At 39.8% G+C, this 25812-nt stretch overlaps 1 protein-coding gene across 46 annotated transcripts in view; it reads right to left on the bottom strand.

Moving 5' to 3' along the window:
- Nucleotides 1–1471: 1471 nt before the first annotated feature.
- The window catches only part of MAP4K4 (mitogen-activated protein kinase kinase kinase kinase 4), a 176490-nt gene continuing 152149 nt past the window's right edge, over nt 1472–25812 (bottom strand). For 16 of the 46 annotated variants that reach the window (XM_045550258.1, XM_045550259.1, XM_045550260.1 and 13 more), the window contains 11 exons: nt 25409–25529; nt 24132–24323; nt 21965–22082; nt 21475–21645; nt 15965–16108; nt 13193–13327; nt 10311–10411; nt 8276–8449; nt 7586–7745; nt 6639–6778; nt 1472–4952 (listed from right to left, as the gene is read on the bottom strand). In XM_045550258.1, coding sequence (XP_045406214.1) covers nt 4869–4952; nt 6639–6778; nt 7586–7745; nt 8276–8449; nt 10311–10411; nt 13193–13327; nt 15965–16108; nt 21475–21645; nt 21965–22082; nt 24132–24323; nt 25409–25529 — 1540 coding nt within the window. In that variant the 3' untranslated portion in view covers nt 1472–4868. The remainder of the gene's footprint in view (nt 4953–6638; nt 6779–7585; nt 7746–8275; nt 8450–10310; nt 10412–13192; nt 13328–15964; nt 16109–21474; nt 21646–21964; nt 22083–24131; nt 24324–25408; nt 25530–25812) is intronic. The other 30 variants (XM_045550261.1, XM_045550262.1, XM_045550277.1 and 27 more) reach the window with 3 other exon arrangements.

Genomic DNA, 25812 nt, shown 5'->3' with positions numbered 1-25812 from the left:
TTCTAGCAACCAAGCTCCAGGGGGGGACTGCTGAGTGCCACGGGCCTGATATGGGAGAGAGTGGCCCATGCCCAGCGTCACAGAGCTCCGCACCCCTCCTGCGGCCTGGCTAGACCAGTGCACTTTCTCACTGGTCCCACATTGCACAGGAAGGCTGCTTTTCTCTTGAATTAACGTAGGGGTTACATAAGCAGCCAGCCAGGGGATCTGAGTGCCTGCTCTGTGGCAGTAAAATATTTGGTAATTCTCTGAGAACAGAGTTTGGATTTAATAAAGGGCTGTTACACCTGAGAAACAATCCAGATAGGAAATAAACAGTGAACAAGATAATACCATGCCAAGTCATTAGGGGATAGAACAGGATATGCACAGAGAAGTTAGGCAGGGCACAAAGACAGGAGTTTCAGGCAGATTGTGAAGCACGGATACAGCATGATTAACCTACAGAAGAGGGCAACCAGGTGTGAGAACCTATCACCAGAGCACACCTTTCTTCTCCCATGAGAAAATGTTACGACTACTTTCCCCAACTTTTGACTCCTTAGCCATTATATTTTATAAACACACCACATACTTCTCAAGTGAAGCATGGGCATTACGATGTTTTTAAGTGGTAGGTGGCAGAGAAAGAATTTTGCCATCATAGAGCTGGTGTTGGCTGAAGAGCCCGACTTGATCCTGGTTGCTTCCTTTAAGTGAAATCTCAACCACTGGAGGGGAAAGCTAGAAAAGGAAGAATACATGACAGTCCCAAGAAGACCCCACCAGGTTTTTCTTCTTAGTCATCTATCAACTGCAACAAACATCAAGTAGGGAAAAAAAAACTCATCTGGCAGCCTCTTACAATTTTATTTTCATGTTAGAAAAATAACATGTTTCTCGTAGGAAGCACAAAGTAATTTATTAACATATTTAATTGAGGATGATGTGGTGTGGGTAGCCCTGGAGGCTAGGGCGGAGGCTGATCCTGAGGGTGTGGCTCCAGGTCTACTGAATGGGGACCACCCCTACAGACCTCTGGGGGGTTGGCAGGGCACCCCAGCACTTAGCCACAATGACCCTACGCTGAAGGAACTCCGACTATTAGGCCCAAGGTAGTATTTATGTGCCAAATTGAGAAAGTGCTACTTTATTAGGTACAGACATCATGCTATTTCACTTTCTTATCCAATTCAAAATTGTAAAAATGCAAACTTATTTCTTCCTTAAGGATCAGCTTTACTCCATTCTGGCTTCAGGAACATGGTGATGGACAGCTCATCACCCATTTTATCTCTGACATCTTGGGACAAACATTTGCTACTTTCATAACCTGTGCCTGGCAATCCCCTGGGCAGCCCCTGCAATTTGAGACGGCAGAACACAGGAGCCCGCTCTGGTTCGGGGAAGGAGGGGTGCATAAAACACGGATCCCAACAGGAAGAAAATATTCTGAAGGGTCAGAATATATTTGAAACTCATGCCACATAAAACAGGTGTCATTTTTACTTTATTTAAGGAAAAAAAAGGGGGGGGACAACAGTTATTTTCATAATACACAGTAGACAAGTTAGCACTGCAAAAAAAAAAAAAAAAAGGCTGTGTACTTGCCACCAGTCTGCATTGCAGCTTCACGATTAGTAAATTTAATGCAGTTTGTCATTTGTAATTACTATTTAGCAAATTTATAATTGGCAAAATTAGTGATTATGAATCACCATAAGTGTGCTACAACTAAAACAAAACCTAAATAACCCATTAAAAATCACTTAAAATAAACCATAAATATGTGATGCACATTAGTGTAACAAAACCATTTTTGTAAACATTTTCTCCAACATAACATGTGCATGAGAAAAAAGTAAAAAAACACTGCACTCAATACAGAAAGGGTTACTTTGATTTAAATACAGAAAGGTATTACTTATTAAAGCTTTGACTAAACCTGGAGACATTTGTGTTTTGTTTTGTAGAGCACTCCTATAATATGTAATGATATCATCGTAATACTGTTTTCTTATGTAATTTTCCCATATTGGCACTTTTGTGGAGAAGTCACTATCCTGTAAAAGGGCAAAAGAAAAAACATTCCTTCCCTAAAAGTATTTGAAAAATTTCAACAGCTCACCCTCTTTTAGGGAGAAACCTCACTGGGCACCCTGCCTCAAGCTGTAGTGACTCAATCTGGTTCACAAGGTGGTCAGGCCAAGAAAAGGAGGACAGAATAGCTAAGTAAAGCACACAGCAGGAACCCACCCGGAAGGACGAATGGCTGTCCCACTTCAGTAAACTAAGCCCACCAATGGACTCAATCAATTAAGGTCACCTCCAATCCCGAGAGTGCCCACTGGGTGCTGGCTTAATGATTCTGACTTCAGTTCAGACCCCATCACCACGCCCTCTTCAGGTAATTCCAATGAAACACCATTTGTATTATTTGCATAACACTGCTTGATTTACAAACACTGAGCTCTGTGGCTAATGCAAGACCATGATGCCACGCCCTTTGTTATGTCTTCCTTTTGGCAGCAAACATTTAGTATTTCTTCAAAGACATCTGCCCATCTTTACGGCTCTCTAAAGCCACGGAAGGGGCCACAATCACCTGGGCCCTTCTTTCTCCTCTTGACATGCACACATGTGTGTTCACTCTGGCATGTTTCATCTTATGAAAAGTCTCAACGTGAATAATAAACACATAGCAGGAATTGAACTCTGACTAAAGTCCTATGGCGATGGAATCCAATTGCAAGTCCCGTTCAAAGGTGAGATTAACTCTTCAACATTCTCCAGGTTAACTACAAATTAGTAGAAAAGAACCAGTTTTTTCTGCTTTGGCCATTAGCATGACTCCAAAGTCATACAAATGGCACATCCATTTTCATCCCCTGTTCCTCCAAAACAAGTGAGGTTTTCTCAGCTTATCTTGTTTTTGTGGGTGCGCAAACAGCTGTTTTGTCTGCACTTGTGAGTGTATGTATTTTTTACTAGATTTTTGTAGTTCAGAGGAGAGCCATTGACAAAAATGCTGAACCAGAAGGAAGAGAATGACAGGGATCAGAGTGGGTGCCAAGTGGGATGAGAAGCAAATAGGTGCAAATGACTATGCCATTCGGGGGGAGGGAGGTGGAAAATCCCCCGTTTCCATGCTATAAGAGAAAATAACTGCAAAGAAGATGAAGCCTATGAAACAGTAAGTTTCTTTTGGCGAACGAGGTTTAGGGCAGCTGTCACACAGTATTCCCACTCAGAACTAAACAGGAGAGTAACATGGCAGAACTGGAATACGGAGCATTGCTCCTTCACCAAGACATTACCATACTTAGGAGAGCTGAGTGATGACCAGGAAGCCATGAAACAAATTATTACTCAAGACATTTATTACAAATGTCATGAACATATTCATAAAGTAAAACTGGTTTAAAAAACAGAGAACAAGAGAGCAAGTGAGAAAACAAGAAAAGCCAGGACTTCAATATTACACCTAAAACACAGGAAGATGTCAACTTTATGAATAAGCAGAATTAACTACATTCTTAAAATAGTTTTAGTGCATTGCATTTTTAGAAAAGGGGAATATCCCAACCCCCAAGAAAAGGTTCCTGCAACACTGAACAGTTTGTGTGACTATTCTAATGTGACCACCTGTCTGCTACCAAACCCCGAATTGAGAATAATGAGATCTCTTGTGTTGTGGGCTACAGTCACCCGATCAACCTTCAATGGTGACTCTGGTGAAAACAAAGCATTCTGCTTTCTACATGCAGAAAGCAAACTGCATCAGTCATAAGGCTATTTCCCACCTTCGTGGACAGTTCTTCTTGTGCCTGCTGAGACTGTGATAAAATGGCAGTCAAACTTCAATCTGAGAGTTTTGGTATTAAGATTAAATTAAACATTAATGGTTTCCTCCCAAAACATATAAACTAAATCACCTCTCAATGCATTAAAAACAATGAGGTAGGCAAAAAAATAAACATGTGGTTTGAATTTTTTTTTTTCTTCTGCAAGTGCAGACTGTGGTAAAACTGTTGATGCACTTCTAGGTTTAAACAAAAATTAAACCTTTAACTGAGGCAGTGCTAATACTGTCACACAACAAAGTTCTGGCCATTATACAAAATGCACACATTTTCTTTTTCCTTTTTTTTAAAGAACCATCTGCACATGATTTAGGCAAAACCTGGTACACAGAAAAATGACTGAGTTCGTGGCCAGAATCCCCCCCACCCAAATCCAAGGAAACAAAATGGGACCCCTTAACCCACCCCACCCCATCTCCCAAGCCCCACCCACAAAAAAGTTATCCTAGTAACTGTGTCTTTCACATTTTATAAATATTAACTTCTTAAACCTGCACCTTCTTTGTCCACATATTGTCACATTACAAAAAAGAAATGTCAATTAAATACATTGTTAATGTTACTATATTAAATCTGCTCTCTGCTTCCGCAAACTGCTCCTTATACCACCACTTCTCACCTCCTTGTGCCCACTGCCAAGAAAACCGACGGCATGTTCACCGTCGCCACTGCCAGACACCCATAGGACAGAGTCATTCAGAGAAAAGGAATTCTGGAGCTGCAGGAAAGGTGTTTGCTTTCCGGTCTGATGCTCAATCCCAAACACTTTTAGCACCTGATGGTAGAATCGGAACAGCACCAGCTGCATTGCAGCCTTGATTTATTTTTGAGTAAGGAAAAAAAGAACAGGGATAACTGGTAAAACAGGAGCAGGAAGGAAGGGAGAGAGAGAACCCAACACATGAAGTCTGCACACACAGCTGTTCTGGTTGCCCTGGTGCAGCTCTGAGCTCCAGTTGCAAGGAATTCCAAGTTCTCAGGATCTCGAAGACTCTGAAGGCCGACAATGCCCGGATCACACTGCTTCTACCAACTCAGAAGAGAAGTCCTGCCTAGGGTCATGAAATAAACCTGACTGCTGCCACCAGATCGAACAGAGGCAAAGAATACCTGCAAAAGCAAGAACAGAAGAGAGGGCCTGGTTACCACAGCCACACAGCACCCTGCATGGGAACAGGGCTTCCTGTGGGTCCCAGCCAGGGAGCCTAAGACACCATCATCCTCAACACTGCCAAGTGCAGGGAGCTTACACCCCACAGAGCCTTTTCAAAACAAACTCTGGGATAATATCAATTTATCGTTTATAAGGAGTGACCACCTGTACCCAATTTTTATTACAACTAAGGCTTATTACTTACAACTAAGGGTAACTCCTTATAAGTTGCCATATTGTGAGAACTCAAAGGGAAAAAAACGATGTTTCAGATCTAATTGAGTTATTTCCACTTCCACTGTTAAAACCTTCTAAAAAATAAACATATTTGAAAAACACATTGAGCAACAGGGAAGACTCCTCAAGCAACCTAATTTCTCTTTTTCAAAACAAATACATTTAAAAAAAATTACTTGTTGACTCTATAGTTAATATAATTTGTTTTGTGCCTTTTATTAATAAATGTTAAGGGACATGACAACATGCATAAAAATACTTAAATGCTGAAGTTCAAGGAATGTTATGCTTATGGCTACAGTAAATATACTTAGGAAAAGTATAAGCCAAAAAGCTGCCAACATCCTGGATTAAGTCTGAGTTGTATAGATTTTCAACATACATATTTGGGAGTTACCATGTAGGAAAAAAATGCAAACAGCACTTGCACACGAGTTGTAGGACTGCAGGCGACAGTGAGCTGGTGCTGAGGTAACTTTTGTGTTTAGTGTGTGGTTAGGCAGGCAGGACCAGCTACCAAGAAGACACATGTAGCTCTTCTTTCTCATGTCGAATTAGTAAACCTATGGGCTGGTTGCCAGGATGTTTAACATATTTCAATATGAGGCAAGAGGTGGAAATATTCTTAAGAGGCAAGTTTCTAAGGCCAACGTACATTGCCTCAGGTAGTCAGCCAAACGGACAGAAGAGAGAAAAGCTGGGCTTGGTAGGAATCATTTCAACTCTCCATGCCCTTCCTGTTGGCAGGCCAGGATGGGTCAATGCCCTTGGCCGTCCAGCTGCCCTATTCCAAGGCTGGGTTTGGGAGGGACTTCCAGGGAGTGAGTAGTCCCTGGAGAAGATAGGGATGTGGCCAGTTTTGAAAAGCAAAGGGTCTTTGATGCCCTAGGGTTTCAGGTATAGGAGGTATGGTGCTTCTGCATAAAATGATTTCTACCATGAAGCGTTTCTCACATGCAAACCTAGGAAGCTATTTCACTACTCAAAAGGCAAACTAACACAGTGTTACCTTCCTGACACACATCAGGGGAGAGGAACCTTTTATTCTACCCAAATTGCACTGGTGGGTCTTTCCATTCGCAAAAGAATTTCATCTAACTAAATGGGCAGCTTTCATCTTCCCTCTCTCTAAACTTAAAATAGCCCAGACAGGTCACCTATTGGGGTTAAAAAAAATCCAGAAAATCCAACATATGATTTCTACACAGAGAAATTCCCCTCATAGCAAAAAAACAAAATAAAATATACCCCAATCCCCAAAAACATAACTAAAAAGTAACATCTAAAAAGTTCCTTGATTATTTTAGAATCTATCCAAACTCCATGAAAATTCATAATCAAATTCCATGAAAAAGAAATTATTGCTAAAAATAGAAGCAACTAAAAAGAAGTCATAGTCTCATTACCTTATCATTGCGTTCACACAAGAATTTTAGTCTTTGAGCCCTTTTGTGCATGAACACACCATCCAAGTGACCAGTTTCCACAGATCGGATCTCTATGGCCTTCTCTCCCCAGCCCATGGTCTGATTGGATCGAATATATGCTTTTGGGAGGAAAAAATTAAAAATTATTGAAGATAGGGAAATAGCCTTGAAAAGATGTCGTTTCTGTGACACACAAAGATACAACCCACCCCACGCCCCCTCCCAAAATGCCTAGCATTTAAGGATTTTCATATTTAAGGAACTTTGCCTTTGCAACTGTCTAGTCTATCCTGGGAAGTAGTCATTAGCATCAATGGTTGAATCTATTCATTTCCTTTAGGCCTTTCATGCTTATCTTGAAAAATGACCCCCTGAATTTAGAGTTTAATGCACATTTGTGTCAATCTGGTCATGAGAGAAGGCAGGGAGAAGAAATGAAGGGGAGACAGTGACTCCACTGCAATGAAAACAAGATAGTTTTGGGATATAAATATAAAGCCATAAGACATTCAAATATTAGCCTTTATTCCTGAATGCAAACCAGAAGACTATGTATGAAGCTGCGTTTCTAGCTGTGGCTCTGCCACACCCAAGGCAAATCACTTCCCTTTCTCTGTCTCCCTTTACCTTCCACAAATCAGTAAACAAAAAAAATCTGCCCTATTTTCTCTGGATGTTTTCAGGATTAAATGACAGACTGCGATAATAGAGTTTTAAAAAGTATAAAATAATTTCTTGGATTTTGTTCTAAAATAAACCTATGACTGTTTCCATGGTCTTCAATCTAACTTTGTACCATCTATTGCCAACCACTCTGTTAAATGGCCAAAAGGTTTGAAAGACGGCAAAAATCGTCATAAATATATGTAATCTTAGACAAGGCTCTACTTTCACAACTGCTGACTTTCCCCCCAAGTGCTCCGTACCTACAGACGTGGGCATCTCTCCCCACTGCAGGACCACATCCTTGGTGATCCTTCCATACGTGTTCACGTAAACCCCCTCATCTTCATAGCACACCAGAAGTTCCATTCCATCTGTGTTGGGGAGGATGATGATTGCATGGGGTTTGATGCTACACTGAATCTAGAGAAGAGGAACAAAAGGCAAGGAAGCAACATATGTTTGTGGCTATTTCCAGCCCTGTGAAAGTACTCAGTTAAGACTGTCCTGGTGAATGCACTGGTACCATATCCCTGGTGATGAATACAGCAATTAGATAACATTTTGGAACACCCATGCAATATATATCCCCAAGTCTACCTTTTATATGTCATATTCTCTACTGATTCACATTTTTTGAGGCCCCTGAAACATATTTGGATGGTGGGCTCCATTTGCGAACCACTCTCAACCCAGGGACGTTCTGACCTGCCAGCAACTGCCCCAAATCCAACCCATGTTAGTCAAAGCAAGGGCCTAAGAGGTTTTCAGGAAGGCTTCACAGAGCCAGGAGAGTGGGTTTCCACTTGTCTCAAAGCATACAGCTATTGAAAATAGCACATCACTTAAATACTCACCCCCACACCAAGGGGAAATGAAGAATCCCTGCTTGTGTTAGTTCATTAAGCAGAGGAAAGAAAAAAGTCAAAACAAAATGAAGCCAGTCAACCAACCATAGAGTGTGGGTTCTTTCTTACGTGTGTTGGTAGATAAATGTCATAGACTGATCCTGAATCCACATCAACAGCATGAAATCCAGCACAGGATCCATAGATCACTTTCAACCTTTGGCCTTCCTCAACAGTGAGATCCACCAGTAATGGCTTATGTACCAGTTCTCCAAAGGACTACAAAGAAGCAACCAACAGAGAAGCAGTAAGATGGAGAACTTCTAACAGATCAAAATAGACAAGTTAGACCCAACATACTCAGTTATTCAATTACTGAGCCACACTGGCAACAACCATAAAACAATAATACTCTAAGATAAGTCATTATTAAATGTTTTGTCTGTTAATTAGTATCTGGAAGACACTTCCTTCCACAAGTTGGGTCCCAAATCCCCCCTTCTCGGCCTAAGAATTCTACCCTGTCATCTACTACCCTGTTGTTTGTCTTGATCAGAAAAACCTGTAAAGTAAAATAGTATGTCCTTATTATTTAACTATTCAAATGCACAGTGGAGTGAGAGGAGGCATTGTTGGAGTCACCTGCTGAGAATTTTATCACTATTACCACCCTCATCACTACTTGAGCTATAAAGATCTCTACCCTTTATGGCTAGACTGAAATGGTGATGAAGGCTGTATGTCCTATTATATCATAGCCTGCATCGAGCTGGATGGCCTCTGTTCTTCATCAGTATCAATACCCATGGCTCTCAAGACTGGAAAGATGACGAAACAGAAGAGATTTAAATAAGACAATACTTATAAATGCAACTAGTACAGTACCCGGTAAATAAAGGATATTAAGACCAGATCTTAGAAGATAATGTAACTTTAGAACAAACTATCTTTATTCAATAACACTTGGATTTATTTTTAAACAAATATAATAACCCAACTTATCCCGCTTTACTGGGAAATCAAGCAATAAGCAATCCAAAAATGTAAATTTTCCAAATAACTAAAACTTACTCTTTGAATAAAATATACCAAAACTATTTTAAAAACCTAACCACCAGGTAATGTGAGGTAGAACTGCAACAATTCCATGCATGTATGTGTGAACTCACAAATGGAAACAACCTATTTTGTTTTGTTTTTTTAAAACAGGGTCCCGCCCTGCTGCCTACGCTAGAGTTCAGTGGCATCATCATAGCTCACTGCAACCTCAGACTCTGGGGTCTCAAGTGATCCTTCTGCCTGAGCCTCCTGAGTAGCTGTGACTATAGGTGTGCGCCACCATGCCTGGCTAATTCTTTCATTTTTTTAGAGAGGGGGTCTTGTTATGTTGCTCAGGCTGGTCTTGGACTCCCGGCCTCAGGCAACATCCTCCCTCTCCCCAACCCACCGCCACTCGGCCTCTCAAAGTGCCGGGATTATAGGAGTGAGCCAGCCAACAATCCTCATTTTAAAACAAATGCCCATTCCATTACTTTCCTAAAACTGTACACATGCAAAATGGCAAAACAATCTTAGTTTATACATTAATTTAGATGCTGCATCTATTTTTTTATTCAAACAAAAAAGGAATATTATACATATTATTAACTTGCTTTTTCCATCTAATGTGTAATATACATTCTTTGTGTCATTCACAATTTTTGTAATTTAATTTGTAATTAGTACTCTATTGAACAGATACAACTTTAAACTGCCTGTTGTTGTTGGACACTTTTCTGTTATCAAAAACACATCTAAATCTTTATACACATCCATGACTTTAGGTGAAGGTTTGCTTTTTAAAAGGAGGGTAGAAGTAGTGTTTTGTCTTTTCCTTTGTTACCCACATTAGCACACTGATCAACATGTCTGCCCAACATTTAGCTCTCTCTCCTTCTCACGCTCTGTGGGGTTGGAAAGCAAATTGCGCTTATTACATTACATTAGAAATGGCTTCTCTTATGCTAAACTTGTATGCCATATTAGCACATAACTTTTACATTATCAATTTTAACTGTTCAGACTTTTAAAACTTATGCACTAACTCTTTTTCACAGCATTCATGGCAGATGCTGCTTTTAAATATGCTTGGTGTTGTTACCTTAAAGGCCATAAATTTGTGATATGGCTTGGGTGCCCACGCATAGACTTCTACAGAACTCTTCAAAGCAATTACCAGAAATTTGATTCTTTCATATTTTACTGAAAAAAATAAATAAAAGGCACAGGTCAGTATCAACATGGAACTCTAAATCACTTTAGTTGTCTTCAGCAAACTCAATATATATGCTTTCTACTCAATCATCCAAACCAGCAGGGGAAAAATGCAGAGATCATGCCTCACAGTTTCCTTTTCCAATTCTTTAATGTGTAATCCAAACTGTTCCCTTTTTTTTTTTGGATGTTGTGTTGGTCTCAACTCCAATACTCTGGATACCATCAACAAGTACTTTCACTAATGTTCCTAATCTTCTTAGATTCCAAGTGTTTTATAATTAAGGACAATGCCAAATATACCACCCTAAAGACTCAAGAATTCAGTATTACTTCAAAAAATAATGATGTGATTAATCTACCGAGAGACTCCTGAAACACAGAAAGAGGTCAAGGTCTTCCATGTAGCTGTCCCTAGTCCTTGGGACTGAGGAACATAGAAGGCAATACCAAAATACTCATGAGTCTTGAATTCTATCAGTAGACAAAAGTATCTGCGCACAAGTCCAAGTATCACTCCAGAACATTTCCTGATCTACATAGGTAGTAATTTCTAGGATTCTACTTAAAGTTCTGTATCAGAAGATCAGTAGTAAAATAAAACTCTTTTCCACTATTAAAAAAACTGCCTCTGGCCAGGTGGGTGGCTCACGCCTATAATCTCAACACTTTGGGAGGCTGGAAGGCGAGGGTGGGGATCACTTGAGGCCAGGAGTTCAAGACCAGCCTGGGCAACATAGCCAGACCTCATCTCTAAAAAAAAGAAAAATTAGCTGGGCATAGTGGTGCACACCTGTAGTCCCAGCTACTCAGGAGGCTGAGGCAGGAGAATCACTTGAACCCAGGAGTTTGAGGCTGCAGTGAGCTATAATTGAGCCACTGTACTCCCGCTTGGGCAACAGAGTGAGATCCTGTCCCAAAAAACAAAAACCAAACAACAACAGTAATAATAATAATAAAAAAAAAAAACCCACAAAAACTGCCTCCTTCCCATAGCTATTTTGGTTCCCGTATAGCCAGGCAACTCTGCTAAAACAGCGACCCCAACGGTCCCTGAGCACACATGACTCACTAGAGTCTGATGTAGATACACAGTTTCTTTGAGAGATAACCTGTTAACCTGACAACTCACCTTGTTAAACTCCATATATTGTCACTATTCTAATAAATCAATGACATTAATAGTAAGACACAAAGGTTTATAAGCGACTAACCAAACCAGCACTGTTTAATATAATTTTCCACCATAATGGAAATGCTTTATATCTGCACTGCTAATACCATAGCCACTGAACATATGGGACTAGTGGGCACTTAGAATGCACTAGTGCCACTAAGGAACTAAATTTTAAGGTTTATTTAATTTTAATTAATTTAAATATACATTTAAATACTTCTCTGTTCTTGGTGGTAACCATAAAGATAACAACATTAAAACTCACATTTATCTCCTGAAAATACTTGTGATTCATTCTGTAAGAATAACAGGCTTGAAGACTACTGACTACTGTTTTGCTCTGATTAAAAGCCCAATACAATCTAACACTCCTGCCTCTAGCTCCCCCTGTAGGATAATCTGTTCATGTATATTTCAGCTGTTAAGAGCTGTTTTATTAAATTTAGCCTTAGATGATTTTAGCTATACCTCAACAAACAAAAATACTTCATATAAACACAACACAGAAAATCCTAATCCCCAAATCTATACTGAGATAGTACCACTCTCCAGAACCACTCAGAATCATTCCCAATACTGAGGAGGCTCCTGTCATTATTACTGATGAGCTGAGGGTTGTAGACAGACTATATAAACAACATAATCAAGGATGGTAACCGCCCAGGGGCACAGAGGAACTCACTATAGTAAATACTTTCATAAATGCAGAAAAAGAGTAAACATGCAAGCAAAAATCAACACTCAATAGGTCCCTAACATTAATCAGTCTTAGGTATACAGACCTACTTCCTATTTTAAATTCCATTAGAAAGACTGGGCATGTTCAGGGTGGCATGGCCACAGACTAAACTCTATTAGAATATACCATCTTCATCATAAAACTTTGATTAGGCTAAGGTCCATTATTTCCTCTTTATGTCCAACATCAGTGTCAGTATATTGATTTTTTTAATTAAAAAAAATTGTTTTGCTTTTGTTCCTGTGAGATTTTACTTTATGAGAATCACTGTATTCATGCCAAGGAGAAACAACAATGCAGTTGCTGTGAAACACCAGTGGGCCAGCGAGGCTCATTTACTAGTGAAAGCACAGTAGCTCTGCACAGTGCACTGCATTCACAATGACAAACCATAATCCTCTGGGTCAAACTCTCACTCTATCAGTGCCTGCCAAGGACCCACAGTCCTCTAAATGGAGAATAAGCCTGAGTGTCAAGGGAGGACTCCAAATCAGCTGGCTTTCATTTGGCAAGGCTTCCTTAAAGAGGTTACTCTGCAGCACATCTTACAGAAGAGAAGAATGTGGACTGCCAAAGAAAAGGGGTGAAAAGACTCAAAAGATGTACAGTGCCGGGGAACCTGAAGACAGAGCCAGCTGCAGGAACAAACTCTATGTTATGCGTACTGGTGCACAGAGGGAGTAAGACAATGTCTAGATGAGACTTCAAGAAAATGTCTTAGAAACAGAATACCAAAAATCAACCACATGTTTCAGAAATAAGTTTATTATTACAAGCTTTGAAGAATCCCTGAATTTTAAACTGAACCCTAACTAAATTCTAGAGAAATAAACACAACCCTCCTAGAACTTACCAACTTTATAGTGTACACATCCTTCCAAATCCCCTACAGTTGTCCATCCCTGCTTCTTCTCAACTTCTGGATCATTGTGAAGTATTTTATTTCTTAACCAGGACAAATAGTAGACACGTAACTTATCTTTTTTCCCTAGAAAAATAAATATAAATATTGTACATGCATATTCAAAAGTTGGTATCATCATTAATAACAATAGTAACCAAAAGAAACTTCCATAAACAGTAAGTATCATTTCCTTTAATGGAACCACTTTATATCAAAGTTTTACTAGAAACTTAATTCAAGCTATTCAGATGGACTTTTGAAACCCCCACAAAATTATCACTCGGTGTATGCCTGGGCTAGAAGGAAAGGTTTTAAAAGATATAATGAACTCACATTTATGTACATGGATATTATCAATAAACCAAAAAGCAATACAAGCACCTGCAAACAATACAACAAATAGAGTTTATAAGATGCTTTCACATGTATTATGCCATCTGATCTGAAAACTCTCTAGAGTAGCTATTAGCTCCCATTTGACAGATGAGCACAGAAGGGTTAAATCAATCACCCAATGCAAAGACTTAAATCTAGTAAAAGGCAAGTCACAAGTTAGAGATGTGTACTACTTAAACAGCTGACAAAGGATTCACAGACAGAATACGTAAAGAATGCCTACCAATCAAACAGAGAGAGAGTTAACCCAGTACAAAAACTGGGCAAGCCACTAGAACAGGAACTTTGCAAAATAAGTGATTTCACAGAAACATAGAAAGAAAGGCACTTGCTCTCAACAGTCAACAGTGAATGTACGTTAAAACAATAATGAGACAATTTCATACACCTATCAGGATGTCTAGCATTAAGAATACTGATAACATCAAAGGTAGGTAAGGTGTAGAGCAACCAGAAACTTCATAAATTGGTGTTGTAAACTGTTAGAACCATTTTAAAAAGTTTGGCATATCCATTAAAGTAGGATACATGCATACTCCACATATGATACAGTAATTTCTTTCCTAATATAAATGTATGTGTATGAGCCCCCAAGTGCATGAGCAGGAATATTCATAGCAGCATTGTTCATAATAGCCCCAAACAGAAAACAATATTGATATCTGCAGAATGAGTAAATAAATTGTGGTGTAGCCATAGAAAGGAACAAAGAGAAACAAACTTCAGCTACAAGCAACAACATAATGATGTTGACCAAACACAGCCACAAATTCACATCAATAAGCTAAAGAAAAAAATTCATATCAAGAGATGCAGAAAAGGTATTTGACAAACCCCACACCTACTCATGATAAAAACTCTCAGGAAACTAGGAATGGGGGGGAACTACCTCAATTTGATATGAAACATCTACAAAAACCCTACAGCTAACATAATGGTGAGAAACAAATGAGCCCTGTTGGTGACCTGAGACCAAGGTGGATGATGATGAGCTGAAAGCTGCAGTGGAAGCGAATCCATCTCAACCTACATGTGAATTAGGAGCAAGATTTGACATTACTATTCCAACAATATTGGATCACTTGAAACAAATGGGCAAGGTAAAGAAGCTGGATAGATGGGTTCCGCATGAATTAAATGAACATCAGAAGAGAAATCACATTGAAGCTTGCCTTTCTTTGCTGTAACAATACAAAGGTGAACCATTTCTACACCATATTGTTACGTGTGATGAAAAATGGATTCTTTCTGACAATCGCAAGCAAGATGGCTGAATAAAAATGAAGTGTCAAAACACAGTCTAAAACCAAATATTCATTGCAAAAAGCTAATGGTGTCTGTTTGGTGGTCCAGGGTTGGTATTATCCACTACAGCTTCATGAAACCTGGTCAATCAATTACAGTGGATGTCTACTGCAACCAATTGGATGAAATGATGAGGATGCTTGTGATTAAGCAGCCGAGATTGGTCGACAGAGACAGGCCAATACTCTTGCAAGACCACATGTTACAAAAAACAATGCTGCCCAAACTACAGAAGCTGGACTTGGAAACTCTTTGTCATCCACCATATTCCCTAGATTTTGCACCAACTGACTACCACTTCTTCCAGGCTTTGGACCACTTCTTGCAAGGAAAAATATTCAGTTCTCAACAAGCTGTGGAAAATGCCTTTCACGATTTCATTGTCACTCAATCTCCAGGCTTCTTTGCTGCTGGCATAAGCAAGCTACTGTTAAGATGGCAAAACTGTGTTGATAGTTTAGATGCATATTTTGATTAACTGTGCTGCTTCTAGTTTGAGATATAATAAACTAAAATTCTGATTTGAAATCTGACATTTCATATTTAATGATCTACTACAAAGAAAAATGCTCTTTTTAAAAAGAAGAAACTTATAGTAAAATATTAATTGACACAAGAATAAAAAATATAATACAATAATCACAAAGAATAGTTCCTTTTGCATGTAAAAGCCTGGTGGGAGGGAGTGGACACAGTAGGACCCAGGTCTTACACTGGGTAAGGCAAATGAAACCTAACCAGCAACAGAGGGCAGAGTGGGTGGGTCATACGGGAGATGCCAATGAGAAAGCACATGTTCGTATGCTTTTCAAGACTGTTCTCTGGCAGAGTCACGGGTCAAATGTGCATGAATGTATTACCTGACTACATCTTACTTTCACATTATTGTAAAATCACGATGTAGTCGTATCTCATTTACCAGTACCTTGGAGAACAAATGCCCTAACTAAAGTTTAGTGTGTAAAGCTTAAATATTTTTAAACAGTGTCATATATTCTGCTTTACTAGACAAACACTTACCAGATATTGTCACCAAGACATTCAAGCCCTCAAGTACATCCATTTGTTGAAATCGTCTTCGGTTGATCAGAGGATATACCTTCCCTTGGCCACTTCTGTCCAGCAGCATCAGGCCACTCTCTGTACCCACTAGTAAATTCACTCCTATTTCAGGAACAGAGAAAAGCCCAAATGTTATGCTATGCTTGACAAACAGCCAAACTGTATGGAAAGAATAACATCATCTATTTGGAAAAAAGTGCAGCTTCTTTAAGTCACCCAGAAAAAGAAATGCTTTGAATAGTCAGAGGTTAATGCAACCAAACCTGCAACACATCACCACACAGGCATGATGGTGCCATAGTTCCTTAATCCTTACGGGAAGAAGAAGGAAGCCTCACTCCCTCCACGTCCTTAAAAAGCCATCAGTTTCCAGTTCTTCCTCAGTTGCCCCAGAATGTTGTAAGCTAACAATTTCTTGGCTTTACAGATTTAGCATCTAATTAGCCACATTACACACCTGAACAAACCTTCGTGTGACACCATGGTCTCCTGTGCTTCCTTCACCTGTTTTCACTGGTTGGGCCCTCCTCAAACCCTTAACAAACAGCTTGTGATCTGGCATCTATCACTCAGTTTAAGCTTTTCTTAATGACCACCCTTCACCACCATCAAGAAACAATTGCACTCAATTCATCTGTTACTCAATTTTTTTAGGAATATTAAAATATTGTGACCTCCCCACGCAACCTCCTCACTCTCTGACCATGTACTGTCACGGTTTTCCTTCTCTTCTGCTGTGGTGTGAAGTCCCCTTCCTTGTTTCCATGAACCTTCTCCGCCTTCTTAAAGAGACAATTCTGTTGCTGTCTGTCTGATGACACATACTCACCTGTGCTTGAGCAGTACCTGAGAACCAGCAAACCGTAATTCCATACTACACCTCCCTGCTTTTCCGCCCACTACAGATTTCTACTGAAACCAGCTTCCTGACTTTTGCCATTTCTATCAACAGCACCACGCTCTCCCACAGCTGCTCTGCAAAATCAGCTAAACTAGCCACCAAATCCAGATAAGACCCCCTCTTCTCCGTCCCTCCTTTCCCTTTCTGCTGCTCTCAGAATTCTTCAGGCTTTGGTAACCCTGTAACTGATGGATAGAGACCTTAATTAAGGTTGCTAAAACAGTCTCTCTCTACTTCCTCATGACTGCATATCCAATCAATACTAATTGCCCTAAAATACTCATTGAGTCATGCCGTACCTTCAAAAACTACAAACCCTATGTAGATGTTCCAAAAGCCCCAGACTGGCATTCAAGACTCCCTGCCCCTTGAGCCAAGTTACTTCTCCCTCTTGAATCATTCACTTATTTCCCCAAATGTTCTAGGTTCCTTGGTCGAGAATCTTCATTACCTAAACTGCCTTTGCAACATGTAGCACCGATTACCTTATACTCTTAGGGAACTGGGCACATACATGTTTGCCCTGATTCCCGAAACTGGGTAATAAACTCACTGACACAAGGAATAAAGTATATGTGCTTTTACAAAGTAATTAATTAATATTTCCAGGTAGATGGAATGATGGGGAAGAATATCATGGCATGTGTGTGTACACACACCCACCCACCCAAGCCCAATATATAGAGAATCTGAAATGAATAACTGTGAAGGCAACAAGACAACAGCCCTCCTAAAGCCGTCTCTCAGCTCCGTCCCTGTGCCACACTGAGTGGGTATCACCTCAACATTTAGACGACAATGTCTACTCAAGCGATCCTTGTGAGGAAACTGAAAGCTCATTTTGGGGTCCTGGAGGAAAGTGGGGAACCTGTAATTTACATATATATTGTCACTGCTATGCAAACTCAAATGAGAACTGCAGTGACTAAGGTCACACATAGACGACAAAAACATGCCAAAGCACCACAGGCTCTGAACTATCACAATACCACCCCTGTAGTCCTCAGAAAACGTAAAAAATGTAAAGAAATCCTTATGAACTCAAGGGATAGACAGCTATAGTTTCTGATTAATAGTGTTACCTGATAAAAGTCCCCCATTGACAATCTACTACTCAACACATAATGCCATCTTCCCCTTGCAGAAACAGTGCACGTTTTACAAGAGCATCCCTATGCACACACCTCCACCTCATCACAGAGGCTCTCTGTCTGGTGCTATCTAAGACAGTTTGCCAGAGTCTAGCACAGCTCTATGAAATAGCTTCAGAAAATCTGAAAGAAGCCCCTGGAATTTGGGGAAAAAGGGAAGGCCTGAGCATTCCCTGCTTCCCATCCAGAGTGATCTTTAAAATAAACGTAAACAAGAGTTCCCCAAAATGATCATATGTACAGTATACGGAAAAAGGCTCATAGATGCTTATGGTTTCTTCTATCATCTATAATTAAGATCTTCAGAACTTTCTACTGTGACATTAAAATGTTCTTTATCTGTGCTGTCCGTTAGCCAATGGCCACATGTGGCTACTGAGTATGTGAAATGTTACTGGTATAACTGAGAAAATGGATTTTCTATTTTAATTCATTTGAATTTAAATAGCTACACGAGGCTTGCAGCTTTCCGTAACAGACAGCGCTGCTGTGGATGATACTGACATTTTATAAATCAGGTCACATCACGGCATGAATTAGCATCTATGGCCTTACACTTTTTAAACTTAAAGTAAGCCGTTATGTTTTTGTGAGCTTTCTTCTTTAACAGAACTATCAAACTTGTCAGATAGTGACTTAAAGCTAAGAGAAAAAAACTGCTGTACAATTTAAAAACAGATTCATTATCAGTGTAAGAAAAATTAATATTTAATGTATGCAGTATGTTATACTCATTTTCATATAATTTATTTTTGATGTTGACCATTTTGCCCTGACTGTGTCTGTATCGAGGTAGAATTTATTTGAACATTATGCTTAGTGTTTTTCCTGCATACACCTAGGTGAGTTGATCTAAACAGCTTAAAAGTTATTTGCAGAAACGACATTTACTGACAGAGCCACTGCCAAACAGCCCATTTCAAAGATTCCATTCTATATACTATTTCAATATATTCCTGGTCAGTCTTCAATATCAAGTAGATTAGGAAAAAAGCTATGTCAAGACTCCGGTAATAACTACACAAAATGTTAACCTTGCGAAGAAATCCTATTATTTATAGTTTCCAAAAATAAACAGCATGCAAGCATCAACGTCAAAATTTTACAGTGAGAAAGAATAAAGGAATAACAGATAAAGCTGAAAAATCTTTTCGCATAAAAATTTCAGATATTTTCGCACTTATATTCTACTTTCTAATTCTCCTTGATATATTTCCAAGAAATGTATAATTTTATTAACTTATGAGTGCTAACAGTCAAAAAAATATAGACACAGTCACTGAAAAGTAACCACCTCGGAAATTATGGGCCTAGGAAAAAACTGTGTTCCATGCTTCAAGAATTTTTTATAAATATGCTTTTTAACCTTTCAACTGTTATATATAATTAAATAATGCTTATAATAGGGTCCCCTACCCTGATCATTCTACTAAGAATTATAATTGTGTTTGCAGGAATCCTCTGTAGGTCAACAGGAGAAATGGCTAAGACCTCTACACAATTTAAAACTTCCTTTAAGGTCAGTACGGTGGCTCACGCCTGGAATCCTAGCACTTGGGGAGGACCAGGCAGGAGGATCACTTGAGGATAGGAGTTCAAGACCAGCCTGTGCAACACAGTGAGACCCCATCTCTACAAAAGAATTTTTTTTTAATTAGCTGGATATGGTGGTGCATGCCTATAGTCCCAGCTACTCAGGAAGCTGAAACAGGAGGATCTCGTGAGCCCAAGAGTTTGAGGTTGCAGTGACTGTGCCACCGCACTCTAGCCTGGGCAACAGAATGAGACCCTGTCTCCAAAAAAAAAAAAAAAAAAAACCTTAAATTCTAAGATCAATATGATATTATAGGCAAAGCTCTACATAGGAAGTACAAATAACTCAATATAAACATGAGAATGGAAAAATCATATTCAAAAAGATGTGCTAAAATAATCCTGGCTCCAACAGGATAAAACTGCCTTATTAAAAAATAAATATGTAGCAATTTACAGAACAACAGTCATTACATGATTATGAAAGAATGCTTGCTGCAAACATTTCCTAGGAAATACAAAAAAACTAATCTATGTGTGAATTCCATCCCCAAATAATGGTATTTATAATGTATTCTGAATGTTCTCCTCCTCTGGGGCTTACAGCTCTCATAGTGTATCTTTTAACTTTTCTGAGTCCAAGTCTTTAAGAGGCTTATTTTTAACTTAACTCACAAGGTAACTAATGATTACTATTTAAGAAGCAGTTTAAGAAAATCCACCACTGGTGTGTCCCTACCCAAGAAGCATCTTAAATACACTGACTTATAGAAACATACTTCAACGTTAAGTCATCTCCCTATCTATTCTTTTAACATAATAATAAAATGGAAAGCTTCATTGCATTTTTAAAAACATAGGTTCCAGATACTCTCCTATTTTTCTTAGAAGTACTAAAGAAGTTAATTAGGAAAAGAAGGTTTTAGAAATCTTTTTAATTAATAAAAAATCAGTTAATAGCACATAGAAGAGGGCCCAACACGTTTCAGGACATTGAGGAATATAAAATAAGACTATTACCAAGTGTAACTATTCTGGATAAAAATTACATCACCTGCTTAATATGGATTATCAGTTTCAAAAGAATTGACATATTTAACACTATCTCTACACCAAATATAGCATAATTTTTGATGATACAAACACTCCCATGAAAGGCCTTTAATTAAATAAACAAAAATGATGAAGCTCCATTCCCCCCAGTGGCAGTCACTGATGTTAATGAACAGCAGCAACGTGCCGGTGACAATGCTGTGCCTGCTGCTTTCGTGTGATGCCCACAGTCACCACATTGCTAAGGTTATCTTTACCCAGGAGGTTAATAAAGAAAAGGCCCTATGGTATGATCTCTGGGGGCTTTAAAATAATCTTTCAGTAGAGACAAGGGCAGAAATCCAGATCTCAGGGGGTCACAGAGGAAGCATGTGTGTCTGCCACAGGTACAGACAACTCTTCCAAAACCCCTGGCAGAGAGGCTGGGAGAGAGGCTGAGCAAGGTCTGCTGACAGGGGAAGAGAGCAGTCAACAACACAGAGAAGTCGAGAAGGGGGAGGAGAGGAAAGGTGAGGGGCTCAGTGTTCTCCCCATACACAGAAACAAAGTACCTGTTCCATCTTTCCACTTTTCTTTTTTACATGAAGAAATGGGCATTAGTCATGCTTTCCAATATTTGATTGCTGAAAGGGGTGCAAATACACACACATCCCACACCGTTCCACTAATGCGCCACTCAGCCTACAGGAGATGGGCATCATGGATATCTTCAATCCCATCACCAGCCCCTCAAAAATATACCCACACTACTTAAAGTAGTACTTCTCTAAAAGACCAGTGCACCCTTCAGAATAAAAATGAAAGAGTTGGAGTAGCAGAAAGACACCTACCCCATAAGGCAGCACACAGAATCTCAGAGTTAAACCTCTTCTTATATTTACGAATCTCTGGGGTGTCACTCTGCGGCCTAGTGTTGGTGGGGTTCACATTGACCACTGAGCCTTTCCGGGTAGGATCTTGCCGTATGGCTTCCGGTCTCATTCCATCACAGGAAAACCCCACTGAAACACAACACATTTGAAATTATTTTCTGCGCACACACACACCATGTCTGCCTCCCTCCCCAACACCTCAAGTGAATATTCATATGCCATAACCAACACTTTGTTAAGGAGAAGAAATCTGTAAGAAATGTATATGGAAAAAGGAAATTGACTATGCAGCTCATTGCAAATAAGGCAATGCAAGTGGGATGGGGGGCTTGTACCCGAGGTCTGTGCCTGTGAACACCGATCATGCCATGTCTAAGCCACCTGACAGAGCAACTCAATGTGACTGAGTCCTGTTTGTCAGCTGCTTCCTTGTTGCTACTGTACTTACCCACAGAAGTCACTGTTGTCCCACTAGATGGAGAAATCTGTAGTAATCTGGGGTCTATAAAAGGTGTAAAGGAGGAGGAAGATTTGTGTTTCTGGAGTGTGCTACTAGCGGACTGAGTCTGCAATGTAAATTTCAATTTTATTAATACAAATGACATTTTTTAAAATGAACATTAAAAAACATTTCAATTCACTTCTACACTGCACTATTTCCCAATACAAAGCCCCGTATCACTTGCATCATTCCCCAGAAATGCTCTGCAGGGAGCTTCCATGTGGGCACAGTACATACACCCCAGAACAGGTGTCGCTCCATCCAGAACCACTGCAGGAGCCACATCTCTCTCAGACACACTGCTCATCTAAGACAGTGATGCTGCAAGCTACCAATAAAATCTACACTTCATGCTCCTAGCTTTTTTTTTTTATTAAATAATTATAATGAAAACTCCTAAAGGAGGTCTAAAATGTCTTAATCTCAATTCACCAGTTTCTGAATTTACTCACCTACCCAGAAAAGTTAATCTATGTTGGAATATTGGCAAATTTTAAATTTTTTTTTTTTTTAAATTGAGCCTCTTGCCAGAAAGCTACAGAAGCTTTGGCTACCATTATTTTAGGTGCATCACCGTTAAACCCATACCAAACAGGAGCTCATTAGTGAAAGGTGCAAATGACAAAATAAGGCATACCCTTTTGAACTTTTAAGAGTGCAAGTGTTTGGTTAATAATGTAACTTAAGACAAAAAAACACAAAGAAAGTGAAACAAATTGTTAAGTGGAAATGTAATGACAATTAAAAACAAAACAAACAGAAAAAATAAGTAAACTTGCCAGTTTAGTGAGTTAAGGGTTATAGTAAAATACAGTACATTAGAGCAAAATGGAGCAAAAATTAAATATAAATATAAGGAAGAATGTGAGTGTAGGTGGGATATAAATCTTGGGAGAAAAAAGAACATGTCCAATCCAGTGTTTTTGTCCCATAGCATTTCACCCCTTTTGTGGGCACCTGAAAGTCACTGTGTCTGAGAACCCAGGCCCTTCTAAGCTCCCCATCTGGCAGGCTTCCCTCCCTGTCCCATTGAGTCAGTGGCCACTTCAGCCAATGATCAATCTGATGCCGAGGCTATCCAGGAAGAAGTTGACTTGCCCCTGCTCCTTAAGAGAGGATTTTTCTGATTCCTTCTAACAAGAGAACCAAAGTAGGAATGGGCAGTCAGTTAAGTGTTTACATTAACAAGATAGGCTGAAGCTACACATCAGTTTCGACCTCCCTCAACCGTTAGATGAATGCATTTAAACCAAGCCTCATGTGGAATCAAATCACTTATTTAATTAAATACAGAGTGTTCAAGGTGGGCTCTGTCACTGCACTTGGGGCATAACCCTGTTCAAAGAACAAAGAATCATCCAGCTAGCACCCAGACTAAGCACCACAGCCAAGCCTTTGAAGCAGAACACAGGATTTCTCATACAAAATCTTAAATTAAATATGCTCTCAGATTCTTGTCCTTCTTGCTTAACATCCTAATTTTCTAGGTTTCCCCAAAAAGGATTTGGCTTCTTAAACTCTGAGTGATTGTGACTTTCAAGGAAAGACACCCTTTTCACAAGGTTGATGAAAACAAATAAGAGTGATTAATCAACAACCACCCCCTCAGAAAGGGAAAAAAAAAAAAAATCCAGCCCTGGTTTGAAAGATATTTCATTCCTGTTAAGGACAAGAAGTCTGTCCAGTTAAGTCCAAGTCTGCTTAACCAAATTTCCCTATACTTTATTTATTAGATAAAAAGAATGAAAAAGGCAGAATCCACACATGACTATAAGAATTTCATGCCAAATACATAACAGGTCTGAGAACACAGCAATCATTTTATTTAGATTTAAAAAAAAATAAACTGAATAAAGAAAGCCATGCAACTATACTTATCCAGAGACAAGTAAACAGTGAACTGGCAAGTTTGGAGGGAAGTTGATCTAGAGTTAAGGGATTTGTATGCAGATCTGAAACATGTTACTTGGGGTTGGGAAAAAGGACAGGTGACAGAGAAAGCAGGGTGGGCAGGGAAGGGGTGAGGGTGTTGGAAAGGTCTCCTTTGCAAACTAGCTCCTAGGCAGTGCTGGTCTAACCCCAGGAAAGCAGCCAGCTGTGGTGCGAGACATACCTCATTAGCAGTGAGCTTGTCCTGGGGTGTCTGTGGGGACATGGTGGGTGTCGGCTGGCTGGAGGATGGGGAGGAGGAGGTGGAGGAAGTGGAGGAGGAATGGCTTTGCTGTAAGAGATCTGGCAAGAGGTGAATGCGACCGGCAAAGCCATTGCTCTCATGATGGCTGGCACGCTTTTGGTCAACTGTACTCTGTAGAAAAAACAGGCACACTTGTCTCGCTCAAGCGCTGCTGAAATTGCCTACAACCCTACTGATAACTACTTTGTTTAAGGTGCTGTGTGACTTTTCAAACTCTTCTAAATTACCAGGAAAAACCAAAGGAATTAGCCTGAATTGCTCATACATCCTTGCCAAATGCCTAAGTTGAGCCAACAGAATTCAAAGTACCTAATCTGGTGGCCACACAATTCAATTAGTGAAGATTTAGTGTGGTCTATCTGTTGTACTAGCTTTTGTTACCAAAACCACTACCCCTTTATTTTTCTTTTCAAATCTTCCTGTCTAAAGTTCTAGAAAGTACCCCATGACTTCTCTGAATCCTGGTCTTTTCCATGTTCTTCCTACTTTCCATCCAAATGCATTGCCATAGCATGAAACACACTCAGGGCAAAGTCCAAAATACTAGATAGGTGCCCTGTTCTATTTAAATGAGAAGCATATTACTTTAATTAAGTCTAAGTTAAGAAATTTACAGACAGTTATAATACTTAGTGATCCAAACTGAGCACATCTGGGTGGCACACATTTAATTACTCAACAGGTGAGAAAACTAACATTTTGCAACACAGAAGAATGACCTCCCAACCCTTTGGCTCTCCAAGTCTCTGGGACTGTAATGAGGCTCGCCCTGCCTGACCTGCCCGACCTGCCCGCTCCTGCTGCAACACTTCAGACACTTGCAGTGAGTACGCTCTGCAGGGCCATTGTGGCTGCCGCACCAGACTGGCTTCCTCACTCTGCAAGCCTGCTAAGGGCTCCCTGTGGCTTTTCTACTGCTCAGACACAGACTGTGAGACTCAGTGCGGTGCTTGAATGAGGGCTGCCGCAGACATGCAGAGGAGCAGCGATGTGGGGTGGAGGACTACGTGCTACCTTCTGGGCATGCAGCACACACCTGCCTCCCTAGCCCCCAACACTCAACACTCTACCCTCTGGGACTTGTTAACATGAAAACAGATGATGATGTAGAAACAGCATGAGTGAGTGAATGAGCAAGTGGGTTAATGACTACAGGAGAAGCTCAGCCTCTGACAACAGAGAGAAGACACAGGTACCTGGCGGACGATTAGAGTGCCCTCCTTGGATGGGGTCATGGCTGGTTCACTTTCTACATCATCATGGACAATCATAGTTTTCACAGATTCTGTTTCACCATTGCTCAAATTTAGAGATGACCTACGGAGAAAAAAAAAACAGAAATGAAGGGCCTTAACCTCCAAGTCGAGAAGATCACCTTCTCAAGGTTGTAAGATGAGATGAGGCTACAAGTAAAAGGTCTCCTCAAAAAAAGCAAGTGCTTCATTTTTTCCCTTTAACAACAAATTTTCTTCCAGTGCAGCTTGTCTCTGAGCAAAAAATTAGAACAATGATTTATGACTAATTAAAGTAGCTATACCACACTGATATTTCCATCATATCCTCGAATTAAAAGGAAAAAATTAAGTATACACTGGGATAC

The sequence above is a fragment of the Lemur catta genome, chromosome 4 (assembly GCF_020740605.2).
Source record: "Lemur catta isolate mLemCat1 chromosome 4, mLemCat1.pri, whole genome shotgun sequence".
Taxonomy (NCBI): domain Eukaryota; kingdom Metazoa; phylum Chordata; class Mammalia; order Primates; family Lemuridae; genus Lemur; species Lemur catta.
Note: the sequence above shows the minus strand (reverse complement) of the source record. Positions and strands in the feature narration are given on the sequence as shown.